At 48.9% G+C, this 21,238-nt stretch overlaps 1 protein-coding gene across 4 annotated transcripts in view; it reads left to right on the top strand.

The window, feature by feature from the left end:
• LPIN1 (lipin 1) overlaps positions 1-21,238 on the top strand; it is a 130,321-nt gene that overhangs the window by 26,084 nt on the left and 82,999 nt on the right. For 3 of the 4 annotated variants that reach the window (XM_045775972.2, XM_045775971.2, XM_045775970.2), the window contains exon 2: positions 7,491-7,547. In XM_045775972.2, the coding sequence (XP_045631928.1) occupies positions 7,491-7,547 (57 nt within the window). Of the gene's footprint in view, positions 1-7,490; positions 7,548-18,558; positions 18,583-21,238 lie in introns of those variants that run through there. The other variant, XM_087863852.1, reaches the window with a different exon arrangement.

Raw genomic sequence — 21,238 nt, 5'->3', positions numbered from 1 at the left:
ACGTATGCATACATTTATGGTCTGTGTGGGTTCTTTTCATAAACAAGAAGGACGCACTTAAACAATGGGATTAGATTTCACACGGAGGAGTCCACCTCATAAACACACAGCCACACACCCACGCACAGCCACACATCAAACACACAGAAACACAAACTGTGTAATAAGCACAGACACACACATAGACACACTTGCAGAAACAGGCCCAATCCCTCACTGGCCACAGATACGCAGACGCAATTTTATACATAAACACCCAGAGAAGTGCAAGCCAGACCCCCTGCAGCCCCCCCCCCCAGGCACGTGCCCTGTTCTGGCAATTTATTCCTCCAAACCAGGCTGCCTCAAAGCCTAATGCCTTAAGACAACTCCTTTCTTAGAGCGCGTGATTTCATGGGTCAGGATTAGGGCAGGGCTTGCTTGGAGGATTCTTTGGCTCCTGTGCGCTATTGAGCTGAGCCAGTGGAGCCTGACTGGTGTGTGGCCTGGTCGGGAAGGGTGACAGTGGCTTCCCTCGCGTGGCTGGAAGGCCCGGCTCAGCGGGACTGCAGACGAGCAGCCGGGCAGAGCCTCTCGGCCGCGGCATCTCAGGCAGGCTAACCTTTTACGTGGCAGCCGCATCCCCCAGAAAGAGCACTGCAGGAGCTCGAGGGGGACACGGGAGGGTTTCATAGGACCCAGCCCCAGGAGATGCAAAGCGTCCCTCGTCCTGCGTGTTATTAGCACGCAACGCAGCTGGGCCAGCCCAGATGGAGGGGCGGGGCTGCTGGATTGGCCTCTCGGTGGGAGGGGCAGCAAGAATCCGAGGCCATCTGCAATGTGATGTACACACGAGCGTGCACACGCACACGAGAGGCTGGAGCCTTCCTTACTGAGCACCCTCCTGGGGGTGGCATCTGGGCCCGAGGCCGTGGCAGCAGGGAGGGCCGTGTCCTTCGCAGAGCTGGGCAGTGTGCCTGCCGTCTTCTTCGCGCAGCTTTCTAAGGGGTGTGATGGAAGGCGAGGCTTGGGGAAGAGCCTGTGCCGGGATCACTTCTTTCTGGGGAGGGATTTCTATCCGGGAAGTTAAATCGGGTCCCTTTTTCAGGACCCCGCACAGGGTGTGTTCGAAGTCTGGAGTCACAGACCATACCGTGGATACCCAGGAGAACACAGAATGTCAGAGCGGGAAGGGGACATATTCTGTCCACTCCAGCCCCCTCGTTGTACACACGGGGATACTGAGGCCAGTGGAAGGGGCCAACTGGTCATGGTCACTCAGCTGGGATCCCACAGTCCTGGTCCTCTGAGCCTCCGGCTCCCCATTGCAGGCCTGTAATCCATGCAGTTTCCTCTGCCCAAGCCCCCAGGGGCTGAGAACCCTCCAGGGACAGGTGCATTTCTGTGTCAAATGTCTGGGTGAACACTGGGCCCTTGGATGGGGCAGCCACTGCTGGTCAGTGGTGAGGCCTGGGGAGCTCAGCTCTCACACACATGGCCAGGAGGACGTGCCAGGAACAGGTGAAAGCTTCCCCTTAGTGGTCCAAGACATGAAGCCACCAGAGAGCCCCAGGGACCAACACCGCCTTCCTCTTTCCCTTAGGAAGAGCACAAAAATCAGGCCGTGCATAGCCTCCGTCCACACCAGCCCTGAAATGTGGATGCAGTGATGCCGTGGCTTTGAAGTCAGTCAAACCTGGGTCATATCCCAGGTCATGTATCCCCGATTGTTAGCTCTGTGATCTTGGCTAAGTCCCTCGACCTTCTGAGTTCTGGTGTCCTTATGTGTCTCTGGAGAAAATCACACTTTTATTCTTCCGTTCAGCAAGTATTTATTGACTAGCTAACTACTATGTGCCAGGCACCGCTGGGGATACAATGATAAGGACCACAGGCACTGTCCCTAATGGAGGAAGCTGTCATTAGCTGAGTAGTTAGGCAAACAAACGTAACTTTGCAAATTGTGTTAAATGCTATGGAGGAGTGATAAGGGTGCTGTGAGGGGGTGCAGTTATGATGTGATCAAGTCGAGGAGGCCGGGGTCAGCCTCTCAGAGGAGGTGACACTTGGCTGTCGTCTGGACTGTCAATGAGTAGTAGCTAACCAGCTAAAATGTGTCTCAGGCAGAGGAAATGGCACGTGCAAAGGCCCTGTGGCTGGAGGGAGTAGATTGAATAAGAGGAGTTAAAAGGCCAGTGTGACTGGGTCAGAGAGATCACAGGAGCAGGTGGGAGATGACACTGGACAAGCGGTGGGAACTTTGTCCACCAAGTTAAGGAAGTGCTTAAACCATTGTATACGTTTTATATGTTTACCTGCATGACTTTAAGTGACACAATCAGGTTATGTGGTTGCAACATGGAGATTGAACTGCAGGATGGCAAACGGGGGTGCGTGCGATCCCATTAGGAGGCCGCGCCAGGCAGGATAGTAGTGGTCCCTCCAAGACATTCATGTCCTGATCCTTGGAACTGTGAATATTTTAATTACATGGAGAAAAAACTAAGGTTGCAGATGGAATTACGGTTACTCATCACTGACCTTAAAATAGGGAGATTATCCTGGATTATCCAGGCGGGCCCGGTGTAATCCCATGAGCTCAGGGAGTGGGTCAGAGAGCTGGGACTTTGGAAGCACTTGACATGCCCTTGCTACTTTGAAGGTGGAGGAAGTATTCTTTCCCTCATTTTGTAATTGCAGGAAAGGAATTTCAAAGACACGAAATGACCTTCTCAACACCAAGCATTATTAAATATTATATCCAGGGCTGAGATCCAATTCCCTTGACTATAGACGCTCTTACCACTTCTGGGGGGTCTGGGGAACACTCACGGGGCCCAGGTGAGGGCCCGACTTGGTCTAATTTCAGCCCCACCTGTAGCATCATCCACTTCACCCCATTCACCGCCCCCAACCAGAACAAACCACCTTTTACTTCAAGTCAGACGGACCGAGAAAAGAAAGAGGAATTTGTCACTGGAATCATGATGTAGGAGGGCATGCACATTTGGACTTACAGAGTTTTGGGGGTAAAAAAGACTGTAGGAGTCACTAGTTCCATCTTTTGACTGCTGGAAAAACTGAGACCCAGAGAAGGGAAGTATCTCGCCCAAGCCTCCCCGACCTCTCCCTGCAAGTGAGAAACAGAATTACAGCTGGAATTGCCCACTCCCCAGAGCAATCGTCCTTCCATCGTACCCCGGACGGGGCCCGTGTGTTCCTGGAAACAGTGGGAGTTTGAATGACTTTTCCCGTAAAAGTAGGCTTTATACATGGAACTCAGCACCCTTAAGACTCCAGCTGTAAGGTGGGCTGTGGATTCCCCTGCCTGCCCCTCCCTGGTAAAGCAAACTCACTTTGAGAGAACCATTTCAGGGTGAAAATGTTATTCTCTACCCCAAAATAAGCTCACAGATGAACTTCAGTGTGCCCCGTGTGTAAACTGGGAGCAGCCGGGACCATCGCTGGGGACTCTGCGCCTGGTAATCGGGAAGCGTTTCTGTCTGAAGACTCCCCCCTTTCCCCTCTGTGCTTAGGAACGTACTGTCCACAGGTTTGTCCACCGGTGTAAGTGCAGCAAGCCCTCTGGGGTCACAAGGAGCTGAAGTTGAACTTGGACCTGGGTCCCATACGTGGGAACTCCAGCAAGTGGTGGGCTAGGGGTGGGGCAGTGAGCCAGGGACCTGGATCTCGATCTTCATAAAGACGCAACTGAGGTTCAAATTCAGCGTCACTGAGTACATAGTACGTGCTGGTCACCTCCAGGTACACCTCTCAGGAGACTCTCCTAGCGGCCCCGGGGGACGTAGCCCTGTGTCGGTGCTCTCCTGCTCGCTTTCTTTCTTTTAAAGATTTTATTTATTTATTTGAGAGAGAGAAAGAGAGTGTGAGCTGGAGGGAGTGGGCGAGGAAGAAGGAGAGAGGATCTGAAGCAGACTCCACGCTGAGTGCAGAGCCTGATGTGGGACTCGATCTCCTGACCTGAGATCATGACCTGAGTGGAAGCCAAGAGTTGGACTTTCAACCGACCGAGCCACCCAGGCGTCCCCATGTTGGCTCTTTAGAAGAGGAAACTTCCCACAGGATCCCACTTCTAAGTGGCAGAGGCCCCGGCCAGACCACGACCTGTCTTTGTGGTTCTCTTTCAAGTGCTCTTTACTCCGTACCCATCAGCGTGGTCCAGTGAGCAAGCAAAACAACCCAGCATAAAATGAAAAGACAGCAGGAAAGTGTCTCCCTATCTTCTGTCTGTTCATCCATCCACATTTACTATGTTCATTCCCCAAGCATTTTCCCATTTTTTAAATATCTCTTTGTCTACCTATATGTCAGTCAGTCATCTACGTATCCTTTACTGCATATAACCATGGACAAGAGACGGTTCGACACATAACAGGAGCTTTGTCCGTCGGCTCAGGCTGCTGGAACAAAAATAGGCTGGGTGCGTTAAACGACAGACGTTTATTTCTCAAAGCTCTGGAGGCTGGATGTCCAAGATCGGGGTGCCAACGTGGTCGGGTTATGTTGGGAGCCCATTTCTTGGCTTGTCGACAGCCACCGACTGGATGTGTGCTCACACGGCAGAGAGATGAGAGACATCTCTCTGCTGTCTCTTCTTAGAAGGCACTAACCCCTTTCACTTCACGAGGGCTCTACGCTAATGCCCTTACATGACATGATGTCTTGATTCTTTTTTTTTTTTTTAAAGATTTTATTTATTTATTCGACAGAGATAGAGACAGCCAGCGAGAGAGGGAACACAAGCAGGGGGAGTGGGAGAGGAAGAAGCAGGCTCATAGCGGAGGAGCCTGATGTGGGGCTCGATCCCAGAACGCTGGGATCACGCCCTGAGCCGAAGGCAGACGCTTAACCGCTGTGCCACCCAGGCGCCCCATGATGTCTTGATTCTTACATCAGCCCGGGGGTCATCATTTTACTATTCTCCTCTCTTTGTAGATGAGAATACTGAGGCTTAAAAGGGAAAATTGCATGCTTTCGGCCGCACAGCTCTCGGGGGGAGGACGGGGGTTCAAACCCAAGTTCATTTTCGGCGTCCATCATGACGGCTTCCTGCTTGGTGTGAACCTGGGCTTCAAATTCTGTTGTTAAGAATTTTGAATGACAACAGACAAACCGTTGTGGGGTGGAATGAGAATGTTTTCTGCTTGATTTTGAGAGAAATTCTTGTGGCAATACACAAGTTCGCCATTTTCGGTGTTCTTGTGTTTATATTTAATCTCAGAAATCAAACCAAACTCTTGGAGGGTTCAGAGTTCCCCTGGCAATAACATATGTTTGGTATTTGATTTGAAACTTTATTTTTAATCGGAATCAAATGCAAGTATTGTGGATTCAAACTGCCGCTGGCCTTCCTAGCCTGCCTCGTGAGTGTGAGATGAGTACAACCATTGTACCCAGCGCGTGCTCGTGCCCCAGGAGGAATTTGAGTTGGACGGTCTAGAACGCCTGTATCCAAGCTGCTTGATTTTTTACAGCATGCTGTAATATTCCACAGGAGCTGAAACGGGAGCAGTGACTGGATTCTAAGAAGTGTTTCAAATGCATCATGGAGTTGAAACCAGGACTGAGTTAATGCCCATATCAAGCAGCTTATAGACCAAGAACCCGATCTTCTCGCCCCACTTTCCCAACAAAGGTTCAGACTTGGGTGGGATCCCTTGACTCACATCTGCTGTCTTTCCAGGGCCTGTTGTAGGACACTCTAGCCATCTTACTCCAGATGTGGTTCCAGGATACTAGAATAGTCCTCCTAGAATTTATCCTTCCGGTTTTCCTCCTGTAGTTCATGATACCATCATCACCTAGTCACCCCGGCCACAGACTTCAGTCATCCTCCCCGTCTCTCTCTTCACCCCTCAGCCAGTCCAAATCACTCACCACCCCCAGGTGATTCCACCACAAGGAGGTGCCCTCAGCTTCCCCTTCCTCTGCAGCCCGCCCTGTTTCCACCTTGGCTCACCTCCTGGCCATCCTTCGCTGGAAGAGCCTTTAAATTCACTCCTCTGCCCCCATACCAGCCACAGAATGCTCCTGTGGAACACAGTCTGCTCATCCCACTCCTGTGTATCTCCCATTGTGCCCAGTGGCTGTTCTCAGACTGTGCTCTCTGGAGCCTCCGGGTTCTGCAACCAAGACCAGGACCCGGGGCCTCTTCCCTGCTGCGACTGTAGCAGTTCCCCTTCTGTCGCTTTACATATGGCCTCCTAAAAGATCTTGTTTGAGGAGGGCATTTTTCTGAAAAAGAAAATGGCCACACTTTACCCCCATCTCCTGACCATGGCCCTACCAATGGTCCCTCCCACTGTTCCCTTCCATGCTGGTCTCCAAATATACATGGGAAGGCTTTGTTTCTTTGAACACACTCTCCTCTCTGCTTGGAAAGGCCTTTCTCCCTCCTCTCTTCTCTGAGAGCCCCACATATCCTTCAGAAGCAGCTCAGACACCTTCTATGGATGGCACAGAATTCCTTGTATTCCCTGCAGGAAGACTGTTGGCTCCTTCCTGTGCTCCCAGGGGGCCCTGGGCCTGTCTCGATGGTCACCCTGGAAATGACAAACTTGTCTGTCATCCTACCCAACCCCTGCGCGACTGTGAGTGACTCGAGGACAAGATTTACGTTTCACCTACTGTGCGTTCCCACTACCCCCCTAAGTATCCGACCCCTGAGAGAAACTCAATAAGTCGTGATATAAAGTAACACATCGACCAATCAGCAACATGGGCTGGAAAAGCTACGCGTGCCCGTTGTGTGGCAGGTAGGGTGACCGGTGAGGGGTGACAGGACAAGGGAAACAGGCATAAGGGGCTTCCAAGGTTGTTGATTCTGGGCTGCTGTAGCTGAACTTGGAGCATATATATTTTTGAGTGTAACTTAAGTAAAATTTAAGGCCTACAAAAACTCAGCGTGTCCCTCGGCCGGGCTCCACCAGTGCGGGAGTGGCATTTTGGGGGCTCTACCTGGGGCACCTGTAGGAAAAGCGGACGGCGCAGGCCCCCTGGCTCGGGTGGTGCCACGCCAGCCATCTGACCAGCTCGTCCTCGGGCTAGGCTTTGCCCTTCCGCCCAAATGGACTCTGTTCACAGCACACCTGTCAGCTCTGGGGTTACTGATACACCCATTTTACAGCTCAGAAAACAAGCCTTGAGACCGTAGAGGCAGCCCTGGAAGGCACGACTTCAGACTCCAAATCCCAGGGTTTTCCACGTTGCCCCGTGTGCACTTTGGGAAGGAGACAAGTGGAGATTCACGACCTCATCATGTGCCCCGCGTAACCCAGGCCTCTCAGTCTCCGCAAACACGCCCAGAGAAAACTCAGCACGCCCTCTTCTTAATTTCTTTTCTTTGAGATATAAATACGTACCGTAAAATCCGCCGTGTTCAAGGGTACCGTGCAGTGCGGTTTGGTATATGCACAAGGTTGTGTAATCATGACTACTGCCCAATTCCAGAATGTTTCCATTCGTTAATTTCTCATGTTTTTCCTTTGCAGATTCCAATGATGAGAGACCCTGGCTGGATTAGAAATGTGTGGCCTTCGAACATAAATGTGAGTGATGTCGCTGTGAACGTGCCATTTTACCTTTACATTTCAAGGTGAGAGCAAACGCTCTGACAAACCATCGCGTACATCTATGGATATATGCAGTCTCCAAACCAGGACTCCGCCACTCCCCCAGATGCTTGCAGAGTTGGCCTGCGGCTCCTTCTGAGGGCTCGAGAAACCCGGGATGGAGCTAAGAGCATTCGGCTAGTTTCTAACCTCTTCTTCCTGGATCCATTCTCCCCCGGGGCGCAGAAATGATTTTGTTGCCTGCCTGATTTATTTTATTGTATTTATTTATTTTTTTTAAAGATTTTATTTATTTATTTGATAGAGACAGCCATCGAGAGAGGGAACACAAGCAGGGGGAGTGGGAGAGGAAGAAGCAGGCTCCTAGCAGAGAAGCCTGATGTGGGGCTCGATCCCAGAACACCGGGATCACGCCCTGAGCCGAAGGCAGACGCTTAACGGCTGTGCTACCCAGGCGCCCCAGCCACCTGCCTGATTTAAAAAGCCCTCCATGGCTCCCTAGTGCCCCTGGGGAAAAGGCTCGTATTGGTACCCGAGCCTTTGTTGGTTGCCCCTGGCAGACTGTTCTTACAGTGGGTGCGGTCACACAGATCTAACAAAAGCCCCAGGCCTGTCCTTTGCCCTTTGGTTCCTTTGTTTCCTGCATCAGTCCCACTGCCCTGTGCCTGGTCCCCAAGCCATAGGCCAGGCCCTGCAGATTGTCCCTGTGACTATATTTGGTGTTCTGCAGCCCATGGACCCTTCCTTTGGGATCTCCCGAGATTGCATGTCCTGTAGTCTGAGGGCCAGCCCCATCCTCTGCCCCCTTGCCCATTCTGGCTTCTGGACTCATCCTGGATCTGGCTCGCCAGCCTCAGCTGCAGCCCTTGGGCCGTGGGCCCGACCTTCATCTCCAGTTGCTGTCTCATAGTGCCCTCACCTTGCCCCGGAACAGCATCATACGACCTGCTGTATGCCCCTGTGAGTCTTAAGCCTGAGCTCTTTTCCGCTGGAGGATAGATTTGAAGAGGTAAGTTAGGGGGTGGCAAGGCTCAAGGAGAGGCTTTTGGAATGATCCAGGGAGGAAGAGATAAAGCCTGAATACTCATTTGTCCCTCTCCGGCCTGTCTTAAGCCTTGGGGATCAGAATACGGGTAGCATATAGTCTCTGCTCTCCAAGAGCTCCCAGCCTGGAGAGGGACCCCGGAACAGAATGTGGAACAGGATTTGCCAGGGACTCAGGAGGCCCGGTGTAGTGCTGGCCAGAGGGAGAGGTTCTCCCGAGAGCTGAGTCCACAGGCTTCCGCTGAATGAATGAAGAAGGCAGCCGAGCGAGGCCTCGCCGCAGGGACTCGGTGAGGAGCAGGTCTGTTTCCGAGGGGATTGGCAGGGACAGGGCCCAATCAGAGGCCAGGAATCCTGACCAGCGGGCAGTTAGTGGCAGTTGAGCCCTGAGTGAGGGAAGCCATCCTCCAAGGAGAGTGGAGGCAGGAAGTCCTGGTAAGTGAGCCTCTCCCCCTGTTGGTGGGCTCGCAGGCTGGCTTTCATGAGGCAGTCTGAGGCTCCTTCCCGGGGTCAAGTCCCCATTCTGTAGCCTGAGGGTGGGAGCCCATGGCCACCAGGTTTCCGGCCCCGGCCTCTGGCCCCGTGAAGTGCAGCGGCTGTGGTATACAGGAGAGGGAGGCAAGGAGAGGCAGTCCACCAGGCCTCCCCCTCGGGCCCTGCACCGCCCTTCACACGGCTCATCTAGTAACGAGATCGGAAGCAATGGACAGGAGATGCGATGTAGGAAGTTTCTGTCTCGAGCGTGGAGTGACAGAAAGTCTTACCGTCTAAGGCAGGGGAACTGAATTGGAAGGACACATCCTGGCCTTGGACCCTAAGCTCTGTCCCTTAGAATACGTGTGGCATCGAGCACGTTGCTTCTCTGAGTTCAGCGCCTCGTGTGCACGTGAGGAGTTCATTCAATCATAAACATAACATGTTTGCTGTTTAGCACAAGGCGTCGTGCAGAAGAGAAGCGGGGTTTGTAACTCAGCTGGGGTGGGAGGAGAGTTTAGAGGCAATTCAGAAAAAAGACAGGGGCGCCTGGGTGGCACAGGGGTTAAGCGTCTGCCTTCGGCTCAGGGCGTGATCCCGGCGTGATGGGATCAAGCCCCACATTAGGCTCTTCTGCTGTGAGCCTGCTTCTTCCTCTCCCATTCCCCCTGCTTGTGTTCCTTCTCTCGCTGGCTGTCTCTCTCTCTGTCGAATAAATAAATAAAATCTTTAAAAAAAAAAAAAAAGACAAAACGAGTCTTATGCAGTCTTGAAAGAGCTGTAAGTTAGCCAGGCATGGAGGTGAGAACAGCGCTGTGAGCCTGGGCACCTGGGGCCTGTGGCAGGACCAGGCGAGCAGTGGGAGAGGAAAGCAGAGGACAGTAGGAAGCAGGAGTGCCGATAGCAGGGGTTGGGGGGCTGTGTCTGCCTGCCCTCAGACCTTGGACTTTACCCTAGAGGTAATGGTAATGGGGGCAGGTGGCACGGAGAGTCCTCAAGCAGGCGATGTCCCATCAGATCTGCAGCCCCATTAGAGGCCAGGCATGGGGTGGGCTTGGAGGCAGGGAGACCAGTGTTGGCCTCGTTGAGTGCGACATGTTTGCAGACCGTCCGGAGGTGCCCAGCAGGTAGTTGGATGCAGCTGGGGGCAAGGTCTGGACTGGAAACACTGAACTGTGCGTGGCTGCCCGTCTCCAAGGGGAGGCTCTGTGCATCTGTCCTGTCTCTCCGGCTCTGGCTATGTCCTACTTGCTGTGCAGATGGCCTAGGTACCCGGGACTCGGTGATGAGCGTGCCATGGTTAGGCTTTCCGCTCAAGGGCTCACCAGCCATTAGAAGAGGTAGAGAAATACAAAAGCGCACAGTGACCACGCTTTGTGACATGTGCCATCATGGGGTTACATGTGGCTCATTAGTACAGAGAAACCAGTGACTGATTCTTCGTGGACCTCAGGGACGTCTGAGGGAAGGCTTCCCCACAGGTCTAGGTTTGGATCATGTAGCTCTGGGAAACAGAAACCCGAAGAAGGACACACTCACTGGCATGCCTCCCACCTCCATGCCCAGGTGCGCGCACACACAGCCTTGAATTCAGGAAGGACGTTCAAGCAATGAAACGTTCACCTGAACTGCTTAACCCATCTTGCTCTGGGAGGGGAGGGAGTGTGTGGGGCTGTTACATCCAGCCTCGCACATCTCTCCTGCTGTGCTCCTGCCCAGTAGGACGTCCTTGAAAACGCCTCCCTCTTGGCCAGCCTGTGCTCGGATTGCAACATTTCTTGTACGAGCAGCAGTTCTCAGAATTCTGGGTGATCCTGGTCCAGTTGCTTGAAACTTGTTGCTTTCAGTTTGAAAAGTTTGTCTTCCTTGCTGTCTTTAAGTTGACAAAGGACTGGATCGAAAATGTAGTCTTCTTGGAGGGAGCATATTTTGGCAGGAGGGTGGGTGGGTGGGTAGGAAGTGCTTCTGTCTCGATTTAAACTTATTTTTGAAACATTTCATCAAAGTGTCCCATGTGCCTGGTTTCTAGAAAATCAGTTAGGAATTGCCAGCCATGGCACACAGCACAGCCTCCTGGTCCTACCTCTGGTCTATTTCCCTCCCCCTTTGCGCGCCATCCTGGGACTTCACTCTGATGGTGGGGAAAGGAGCTGATTCCCACGGAGCAGCAGGGACGAATGCATTCTCCTTTCTCATATTCCGCCATTTGTGTACAGCCTCACCCTGCTTTAGTTTGTTCTGTATTCAGACTCTGCCTTTCTTATATATGGAGTTTTCTCCCCCAGTGTGTGCTTCCTGGGGGAGGTGTGATTTTCCTGGGTGCCTTTTCCTCCTTAGGGGGAGAAACATATGCTTCCCACTCTCTGCCCCCTGCCCCCCACATACTGTCCTTAAGCTTTTCCCTTAGTCTGCCACTTGGAAACCTTCACATTGATTATTTTTAAGCCCTTACTTGCTTAAAAATATATTTAATGTATGCTTTAGAAAGTACATTTAGTATGTACTTAAAATGTATTTAAATTTAAAATTTAAATTTATATATTTTATTTCAAATATTTCAAACCATTTTAAATGTATCTTAAACTGTTTTAAACATAGTTTAAAACATGAACTTGCTTTAATTGGAATCTCTTTTCTAATCGGGTGAGCATGACTTTCATATAGGTCTTTGGTTTTCCTATGTTTTTAACAAACCTTCATATGGTCCTTATGCGACAGGTTCTTGCCTGAAAGTGTTACACATACTCACTCATTTAGCTCCTCCCGGCAGCTCTGTGCGCTGGTCCTGTTACTGGCTCTGTTTGAGAGATGTTGAGGCTGAGAGGTTGAGCTGCTTGCCCAAGGCCACACAGCCTGTAAGGGCCGGGGTTAGGATTTGAACCCACACCTCTTGGCACCAGAGACTTTGTTCCTAAGCACTATAAAATGTTGCCTCCGTAAGAAGTTTCTCCGTTGAGCGGTTTCGAATTCTTGCCGTTTGTTCCTTGCATTCAGTAGCCTGTGCTCCGGTGTCCCGGACTCTCAGCGGCGTGGAGGTGCGCTTTTCACACCTCTCTCCGGGAGACTTCCCTCCTCCTACTTGCTCTTTCGTCCTGTGTCACAGCTGTGACTTTGGGGGGCCCTCACGAGGTCCACTGCTACCCAGGCAAACATGCATTTATTTCCCCTTTGCTTCCAGATGTTGCATTAAATGTCAAGGAAACTTCAGAACTTAGTAACTTCCAACAATGTGGAAAACATTACATTTGATTATGTAATCAAATTTGGAAGGCAAGAACAAAGGGAAAGGTGGCCTAAAGAAATAACATAGAGCACCTGTCCCCTGAAACACCTGCAAAGGGGATTGCAGTCAAGGGAGGGACCACCAGCCCAGGAGAACCTCCAACAGGTGCTGGAGTCACCCAGGCGTCCCCCTTTTTTTTAAAAGACGTTTACCCCCTCATTGTACCTTGCACATAGTAAGCACTCAGAATGGCTTGTTGCATGAGTATATGCTTTGTGACTTCCCTCCTGCTTAATTCTTGATAAGGGCACTGGTATTTTTAACATTAATACATGTGTAGTTAATTTATTTTTATTAGGATAATTATATTTTTATCATAGGGGTTTTTGTCATTTTTGCTATGATGAATATCATAGCAGATGCAGCCAGGCATTATGACCTGTGATGTGACATTCGAGCATTCATTTACACATGTATTTGAGCCCCTACTAGGTGCCAAGCACCGTGCTAGGTACTTAAACAGCAATGGTCTTTTCCTTTCTGCAGACTCTGTCCGCCCAAGAGAGATTTAATAGAAATTGCACACACAAGTGGAAAATTTTAACAATAATAAATACTTCAAATAAAAGATATATAGAATAGTAAGAATGTCTGGCAGGCAGAATTGATATAGTTGGGGAGGATAGTGATGGTTGAACTCAGGTTGAAGCATGAGTGGAAGGTAATCAGGTAAAGAGGGGATAGGATTCCAAGGAGAGGGAAGAGCATGTCCAAAGGCCCTGTGGTAGAACGGAACAGGACAAGTATAAAGAAATGGAAACGATCCAGTGTGGCTTGAACTTGGACTGCGTGGAGAAACAGTGGAGTCAGAGTGGTGGTGACATGGGATGTGTAGTCAGATGTTTGATGCTGGTGCTGGAGGAGCGTGTGTGTGCACATGTGGGTACACGCATATGTGTTAGGGTGATGTGCCCTCATTCTGATGCTCTCTAGCTGATCCATCTGTTTCCGAGTCTCCCGAGCACCCTGAGGCCCGATAGAGCATTGCCTGGGCCAGATCACACTGCCGTGGGTTCAATGTTACAAAGCAGGTGTGATAAAACCGAACAGTGTTGGCACAGGGATGGATCCTTGTCTTCCCACCGTCACTCCTTGCCTCCACCCCTCCCTCCTAGTTGAAATTCAAGAAGCTCAGAACTTCCTCTGATTAGGTTAGTGATGCCCAAACCTTCACTTATACTTTCCCAGGGGAGGGAGCAGCGGCAGGAGACAATATGGGATAGGATGTTATCTATTTAAAAATTAACGTGAATTCACACCAATTTCTTCTTTTGAAACTATCTCAGTATCCTTTGAAATGATTAGAGATGCCCAGGGGTACCATGGACCTCAGATTGACAGTGATGCCTGTGTGCCTGTGTGTGTCTGGGGGGACGGGCGGGCAGGGGTGGTGATGCAAGATTGTCTGTAACCCCATGAAGTCACATCGCAGGCAGGTCAGAACTGATGATCTCCCATCCCCATTTCCTCGCTTTCCATTGTGGAGACTGAGGTCTTGAGGTGATATGGGCAGGGTCTCGTAAGTGACAGAGCACTGACTAGAATCCAGGCCTTCACTTCCCCAGAGCCACGCCCTACCCAGGACACCCCAGATTCCAGAAGGACCTATGGGTTTTATTATTATTATTATTATTATTATTATTATTATTATTATCCTCACTGTTCTGGGAGGAAAAAATAGAATTTTCCCTCTGGGGACTTGGGTTATCTTACAGGGAGAACCTGGGATCTAGCTTAGGGGCAGATATGAAACTCTTCTGAGACCGGCTTATTCTCAGGATCGCTTTATTTATTTTTTGGGAGAGGGGCAGAAAGAGAGAGAGAGAGAGTCTTAAACAGGCTCCATGCCCAGCGTGGAGCCTGATGCGGGGCTTGATCCCACGATCTTGACATCACGACTTGAGCCGAAATCTAGAGTCAGATGCTGAACTGACTGAGCCACCCAGGCGCCCCTCTCAGGATCCCTTTAGACAGAGTTCCCTCTGTTTCTTCTTTCCTCTTGGGGCAGAGGCCTTCTCTGCTCCCAAACACCCAGGTCATCTTCTGAGGGGAGCATGTGTGTGTGTGAGGGGAGAGAGCAGCTAAGCTCAATCCAGGCGCAGCAGAATCCAAGGGCAGTGTTCCCACCTCGACCTGCCCATCTCCACACAGACCACCATTCCTCTGTGGGTTGCTCTGGTGAGGTACAGCGAAGCCTCAGCCAGAATTCTTTTCTTTGTTTCATTAAGAATGTGTTTTTATTTTTTACTTTATTCCTTATTAAGTTTCTGATTTTGATCCCAGTAGAGTTAATGTGAAGTGTTATGTTAGTTTCAGGTGTACGCTGTAGTGATTCAGCAATTCTATAGATTACTCTAGCGCTCATCACGACAGGTGCCCTCCAGCATCCCCGTCACCACCTTCCCCCAACCCGCCACCCACCTCCCCTCTGGAAACCATCGGTTTGTTCTCTATAGTTAAGAGTCTTTTTCTTGGTGGGTCCCTCTCTCTTTTTTTCTCTTGCTCCTTTTCTCCTTTGCTGTGTTTCTTAAATTCCAAGTATGATGAAATCATGTGATATTTGTCTTTCTCTGACTTTGTTTGCTTAGCACTCGACTCTCTAGCTCCATCCGTGTTGTTGCAAATGGTAGGATTGCCTTCTTTTTTATGGCTGAGTAATATTCCATTGTATATATACCACATCTTCTTTAGCCATTCATCTATTCGTGGCCGCTTGGCCGCTTCCATAATTTGGCTAATGCAGATAATGCTGCTAGAAACAGAGGGTGCACGTATCCTCCAGAATTCGTGTTTGTGTGTTTCTTTGCTAACCTTGAATTCTCCCATTAGTTTTGCAAAAGACACAGCAGTTCTCTCTGGAAGTCAGGGAGAAGGAGAGAGCTAATTCATTGAGTCAGGGCTGGGAGAAGCAGTGCGGATTCTTGTTCAATTTGCTCCCAGGGCGCCTGGGTGGCTCAGTCATTAAGCGTCTGCCTTCGGCTCAGGGCATGATCCTGGCGTTCCGGGATCAAGCCCCACATCAGGCTCCTCCAATGGGAGCCTGCTTCTTCCTCTCCCACTCCCCCTGCTTGTGTTCCCTCTCTCGCTGGCTGTCTCTCTCTGTCAAATAAATAAATAAAATCTTTTTAAAAAAAATTTGCTCCCTTGTGTTCGGGAAAACTTGCACAGTCCCTCCCCAACTGGGGGTCGGCCTGCGAACTCCCGGGCTCCCGACACAGCGCAGGTTGTCTGCACGGGTCTGACCTGTCTCCCTAGGTCCTTTTCATTACCATCATGGATTCTCTGGACTCTGCAGACAAACATAACTGTGTTCTTGCCTGTCAGCCCTTGATATCAGGTCCCAGTTCCTCCATGTCCCTCTCCCCACACGGGGCTTTCCTGCAGGTCACACAGCTTCGGTGATTATTAAATGCTTGGAGAGTGGCTTGGCCTTCCCTTTCATGCTGGATCGTCCTCTTTCAAATGGGCCTGCTGCCATCCTTATGGCCCTCAGGCCCGATGGCCGGCACTGGACGTGGTTTTGCAGGTGTGGTCTGACCTGCAGAGAAGACTAGAGAAAATTACTTCCTTTGTTTCAGGCTAACAGACATATATCTGTGCAGCCTGATATCACAGGGTTGGGAAAATACAAAGCTATGTGATCGCATTCTACGGAGGCTGGTGGGTTGTTACATGAGCTGGAGTCTCGGGGCCCGTTGAACATGCTGGCTTCGGTAACACCCCTTGTGGTCTCTGTAGAATATTGCTCACTGGTGTACCCTTTTGAAGATGAGAATCACAATTTAAGAAGCGAGTGAATATTTTTTAGCCCCCAAATTTTCATAAGGAAGAGTTGACAAGATCTGGAGAAACTAGAGAAAAGACTAGTAAAATAAAATAAAATGATAAAAAAAAAAAGAGAGAAAAGACTCGTATTTAGTTGAAAGGATTTGTAGATATTTTAGGTCCTGCTGTTTCCAACTGCATTCTCTTATCCAGGACAGCTGAACGTGCTGCATTTGCACGATTTACTGAACGGTGCTGTGTTGCATAATGACAAGTCAACAAAGCAATGTACAAATCCCAGGCAGTTCCTAGAACCTACCACCGAGCCTTTTGACATTAACGTATTCTTTTTAGGACTCTGCAGTAACCACGAATCTATCCAAGGCACCATGAGCCAGAGACGAAAGAAAAAAAAAATCTCTTCCTTATAAGAACTTGTTTTTCAAATGTACCTTTTCCATGGGCATTAAAAATCACCATCCAAAGATATGGGAAGGGATTAGCATGTTTTATGTGTCTGGAAGACTGAGGGTTGGCTCCAGCTCTGGATTTTCCCAACGAGGTGGCCCATGGTTCATGAATATTTTCCAATTTCACATGATGTGTAGCATTTGTAGAAAGCATTCTCACCATGCCCCAAAACTGCTTGAGAGAAGACAAGCCCAGGGTTCCATCTTGGGCTTCCAGGGTCATATCTGATCAGACTTTATTTTTTTTTAAATATTTTATTTATTTATTATTTGAGAGAGAGAGAGAGAGAGAGATTGTGTGCGTGTGCACACAAGCGAGCATGAGCAGGGGGAGGGCGGGAGGGAGAGGGAGGGAGAGGGAGAGAATCTCAAGCAGACTCCCCACTGACCGTGGAGCCCAACGCAGGGTTTGATTGCATGACCCTGAGATTGTGACCTGAGCCGAAACCAAGAGTTGGACGCTCAACCGACTGAGCCCCCCAGGCCCCCCTGAGCAAAGACTTTAGATGCTTGCACAGAAGTAAGAATAAGTAAAATCTTATTTTAAAGGATTCCATCTGACCATAGAATAATCTTCCATTTTTATCACCAGTTTAAAACAATTTTTAGTTGATTGGACAGCAATTCAGCAGTTGTATCTTGTAACTATTCATTTCCCCGTGACTGAAGCTTCATGTGACTTAAATTTCTTGGAATTGATGCTTTCTTTGGCAATAACATCAGTTACAGAAATCTCTTAATAAGAGACATAGTACCTAACACCAAATGTCTATGGCTTGGTAAAAAATGAGTAAGTCAGTTTCCTCCCTCTACATTTCTTCAATTTGCTGGAGGGCAGGTTTCTGAATTAAAAGCCCCCTCCAGTTAGCCTGTTGTGAATTCAGGAATCAGCAAGGCAAAACCCTACTTCGTGAAGGGATTTGGTCATGCTGTGCTCCAAGCTTCCTATCGGCCCCACGGCGGACCACGCTCTGCTCTGAATCCAGTGCTGGGCTTAAACCGGCCCCATGTAGCAGCCTTACTTCGTCCTCATTCATCTTTCTTCTCTCTCTGGGCACCACCAAGTGCTGACATCACAAGCCTGGGGGGGGGGTGGTCACAATGCTGCCACCCAGCAATGAGCTTTTCCTGGAGCCCCTGCAGAGGAAAGGTTGATGAGGGTGGAGAGAAAATGGGAGGGGGTTGCTGAGGGGCAAGATCAAGAGGAAGAGAGAAAGGCAAGACCAGGAAGGAGCCAGCCATGCCTATTCTAATGACGGCCAGTAAGTGGTGGCCAAGCCAGCTGAGAACTAGACAGCCAGGAGAATGAGGAACGTCGACCAGGAGGCCAAAGCTCCCGTGGACAGGGACTCCCATGTGAAGTTAATGGAAGGTGAACGGGCTCTTGCCAATATGCCCCCCAAATGGGGGAGACCAGGCTTTCCTCCCGCAGCTGAGGTAAATGGCAGGCAGGGAGGGTGGAGCGCAATGAGGTTTTATTCCCCATGTTATATGTCGAAATCTCCCCATGTTCGCTTCTCAGGCACAGAATTCACTGGAGAATGGAATCAATGACTGATATTTGGGGACACTAAAGCCTATTACAAGGCTCTTGGAATTTCGATTCTACCTTGTGTTAGTTGGTTTGCTCTTAGTTTTTATACGAGTCTCTTCATCTGTTAAGTGTAATTGATTGCCTTCTCATGGAGTCCTTTTAAGAATGCTAAACCTGGCCATAAATTGCCATATTATAGAACTCTAATTTATACAAATGATTTTTTCCAATATTTTATCTCATTAACAGAAAATGCAAGGGAAATGCCATTTAGGTGTATGTACCAGCAACTGACATGGAGCATATTTTCAGGGAATTCTCCAAGTTGGTGCCTAACCGGAATCTCCAGAGTCTGATTCCCATTAGAAGGACAAGAGGCAGTAGGGACAGGAATTTCCATTCCCAAACCAGGATCCAAGGAGCCCACAGCACCCTTTCGAAGTAGGTGAAATTTGCCTTTGGCTCCCCTCCCTGGCCCCCTGCCCTCCCTCCCCAACCCAACCCCCACCAGCTCCCTCCTCTTTCCCTTCTTCTATTCCGTAGAGCAGGGGTATTTGTAGTACTGACAGTAATTACTCATGCAATAGTAATTAGCAAACAAATATTTTAAGGAAGTTCAATTTTATTGGGATTTTAAGACCATCGTTTTTTTCTTTGTTTTTCTTTGTTTTGTTTCTGAATTGGGATGGGGTGGGAGTCAGACTTCTCGAAGCAGCCAGTCTCTATAGACAGATGCTCCCACGAGGGCCCCATGTGACCATGGCTCCCGAAGCACTTTTTTCTTCCTGGATCTCTGGCCCTCCTTTAATGGATAGGTGGGGAAACAAATGAAGAATCAGTTTTCCTGCAACCAAAAGGGATTTAAATGAGGGAGAATTACAACGACTCTCATTTCATAGCACGGAGTCCGCACCGCAGAGATGTTGCTGCTACATCCCGCCTTGAACCTGGGTGGTGACTGGTGGTAGTATTGCCGGAGCTCTCCATTTACACGGACTTAGAAATGGGTGAATTTGGAAATGTGCTGCCCCTTCATCAATTCTCCATGGCAGTCAGCTCCTGATCCCAGCCTGACCCTATAACTGGATATGTAGACCATCAGAGAAGTTGTCTACCTAAATTGTCCTCTGTTGCCCACCCTATGTGTTCTGCCCACTGTGGCCAAGTTCATTTTCATAAAATGGAGGTTTCATAATGTTTTATTCCCTACTTATAAAAGCTTTTAGTGGCTCTCCAGGACCTTTAGGATAAAGCACTAACTTCTTAGGCTGCCATCTGAGGCCATGATGTGTTGGTCTCAGCCTTCCTTTCCATACTAACCACTCAACAAACCCATAACGGCAGTTTCTCTTTGGTAACCTGCACAGTGAATAGCGAACACGTTTTGGACTTCACCACGGACAAACCTTTGATAAACTTGCTGCTCCATATCTACCCCCGGACTTGTCCCCAAATCTCTTCTCTATTCATTTCTACTTGTTGCCATATTATGATCCTTCAACATCTGGATCAGAATCCCCCCCCCCCACTTTGTAAGTAGAGACTGTATTCTCTTTTTCCATCTAGAACTCACTGTACTCTTTCTCCCAGACTCCTTGGGCCTTTGGGTCTTTCCTAATCATTTGATATTAAGAGTAGGTGGCAATGTTGAACCGGTGATCCATTTTTAAAAAACTAAGCTGCAAAATTTATTCAGACTCCACCCGTTTTTCTACCAATTCCTTTTCCTGTTCAAGGATCGAATCCACGATCCTCAACGGCATTGAGTCGTCTGGTCTCCTTAGTCTCCCCCAGTCTGTGACTGTTCCCCAGTCCCCTTCTTTCACGATCTCAACACTGTTGAAGAGCACACAGCAGTTACTGTGTTAGAAGTTCCCTCGGTTTGGGTTTGTCTCACGTTTTCTCATGATCACATCGAAGTTGTTATGGTATTGAGAAAAAGGCAGCGGAGCCCATGTGCCGCTCCAATACCTCTTATGGGGGGTGGGGGGGGTGAGAGGTGAGTGTGGTGTCGCCGTGCATCCCCAAGATGTTAACCTCAATGGCCTGATTAAGGCCATGTCTGCCAAGACTTTTCACTCTGACTTCCCTTCGTAATTACTAAGTATTTTGAAACCTTGGAAATATTATGTTTCTGCTTTTACCTTTGTGCACTAACCTTAGCTTCCATTAGTGGATCCTGCCCAAGACAATTATTACTGGTATTATAATGGTGATTTTTCTCTTTCCCTCCCTCTTTCTATACTTTTTAATTGGAATTCTTCAAGGAAAAGTTGCATCTTCAGTATTCACTTCTTTATTCAGTTATTATTTATATCCATATGGATTCATGAATTTTTTTGAGTTATTTGGGTTGTAATCTAATAATGCTATTTTGTTAGACAAGTTCCAATTTTGGTCATCAGGAGGTGTTTCAGGGCAGCTCCTGTACTCTTTCAACATGCTTGCCCATCTCCTTCCTTCCTTCCTCCCTTCCTCTTTCTTTCTTTCTTTCTTTCTTTCTTTCTTTCTTTCTTTCTTTCTTTCTTTCTTTCTTTCTTTCTTTCTTTCTTTCTTTCTTTCTTTCTTTCTCTTCTTCTTCTCTTTCTCCTTCCTTTTCTTTTTCTTTTTCTTTTTCTTTTTCTTTTTCTTTTTCTTTTTCTTTTTCTTTTTCTCCTCCTCCTCCTCCTCCTCCTCCTCCTCCTCCTCCTCCTCCTCCTCCTCCTTCTTTTTCTTCTTCTTTTGGCACTTCTTTACCACAAGATCCTCCGGGTTCATCTGGTACTTCTCTACTCAGTCCCTGAAATCAGTTCTCCAGTGAACCTTAGTTTCCCTTATTGGAAAATGATATTTAAAAACCAAGACCTGGGTGTGTTTGTATGTTCACTGCTACTGCAGCGTCACTGCTTCTAGTCCCTCTCGGTGGAAAGAGATAAACATATATGTATTACAGTAACCTATGCATAGACACACATGCACGTTGATCCATCTATCATCTATCTATCTATCATCTATCTAATCTATTTATCCATCCATCCATCTTATCTATCATCTATCCATCTATCTATCATCTATCTATCTATCTATCTATCTATCTATCTATCTATCTATCTTTCTA

This window comes from Ursus americanus, chromosome 7, assembly GCF_024610735.1.
Source record: "Ursus americanus isolate L20-20 chromosome 7, mUrsAme1.1.p, whole genome shotgun sequence".
In the NCBI taxonomy this organism is placed as follows: Eukaryota; Metazoa; Chordata; class Mammalia; order Carnivora; family Ursidae; genus Ursus; species Ursus americanus.
This window is presented reverse-complemented; position numbering and strand designations above follow the sequence as displayed.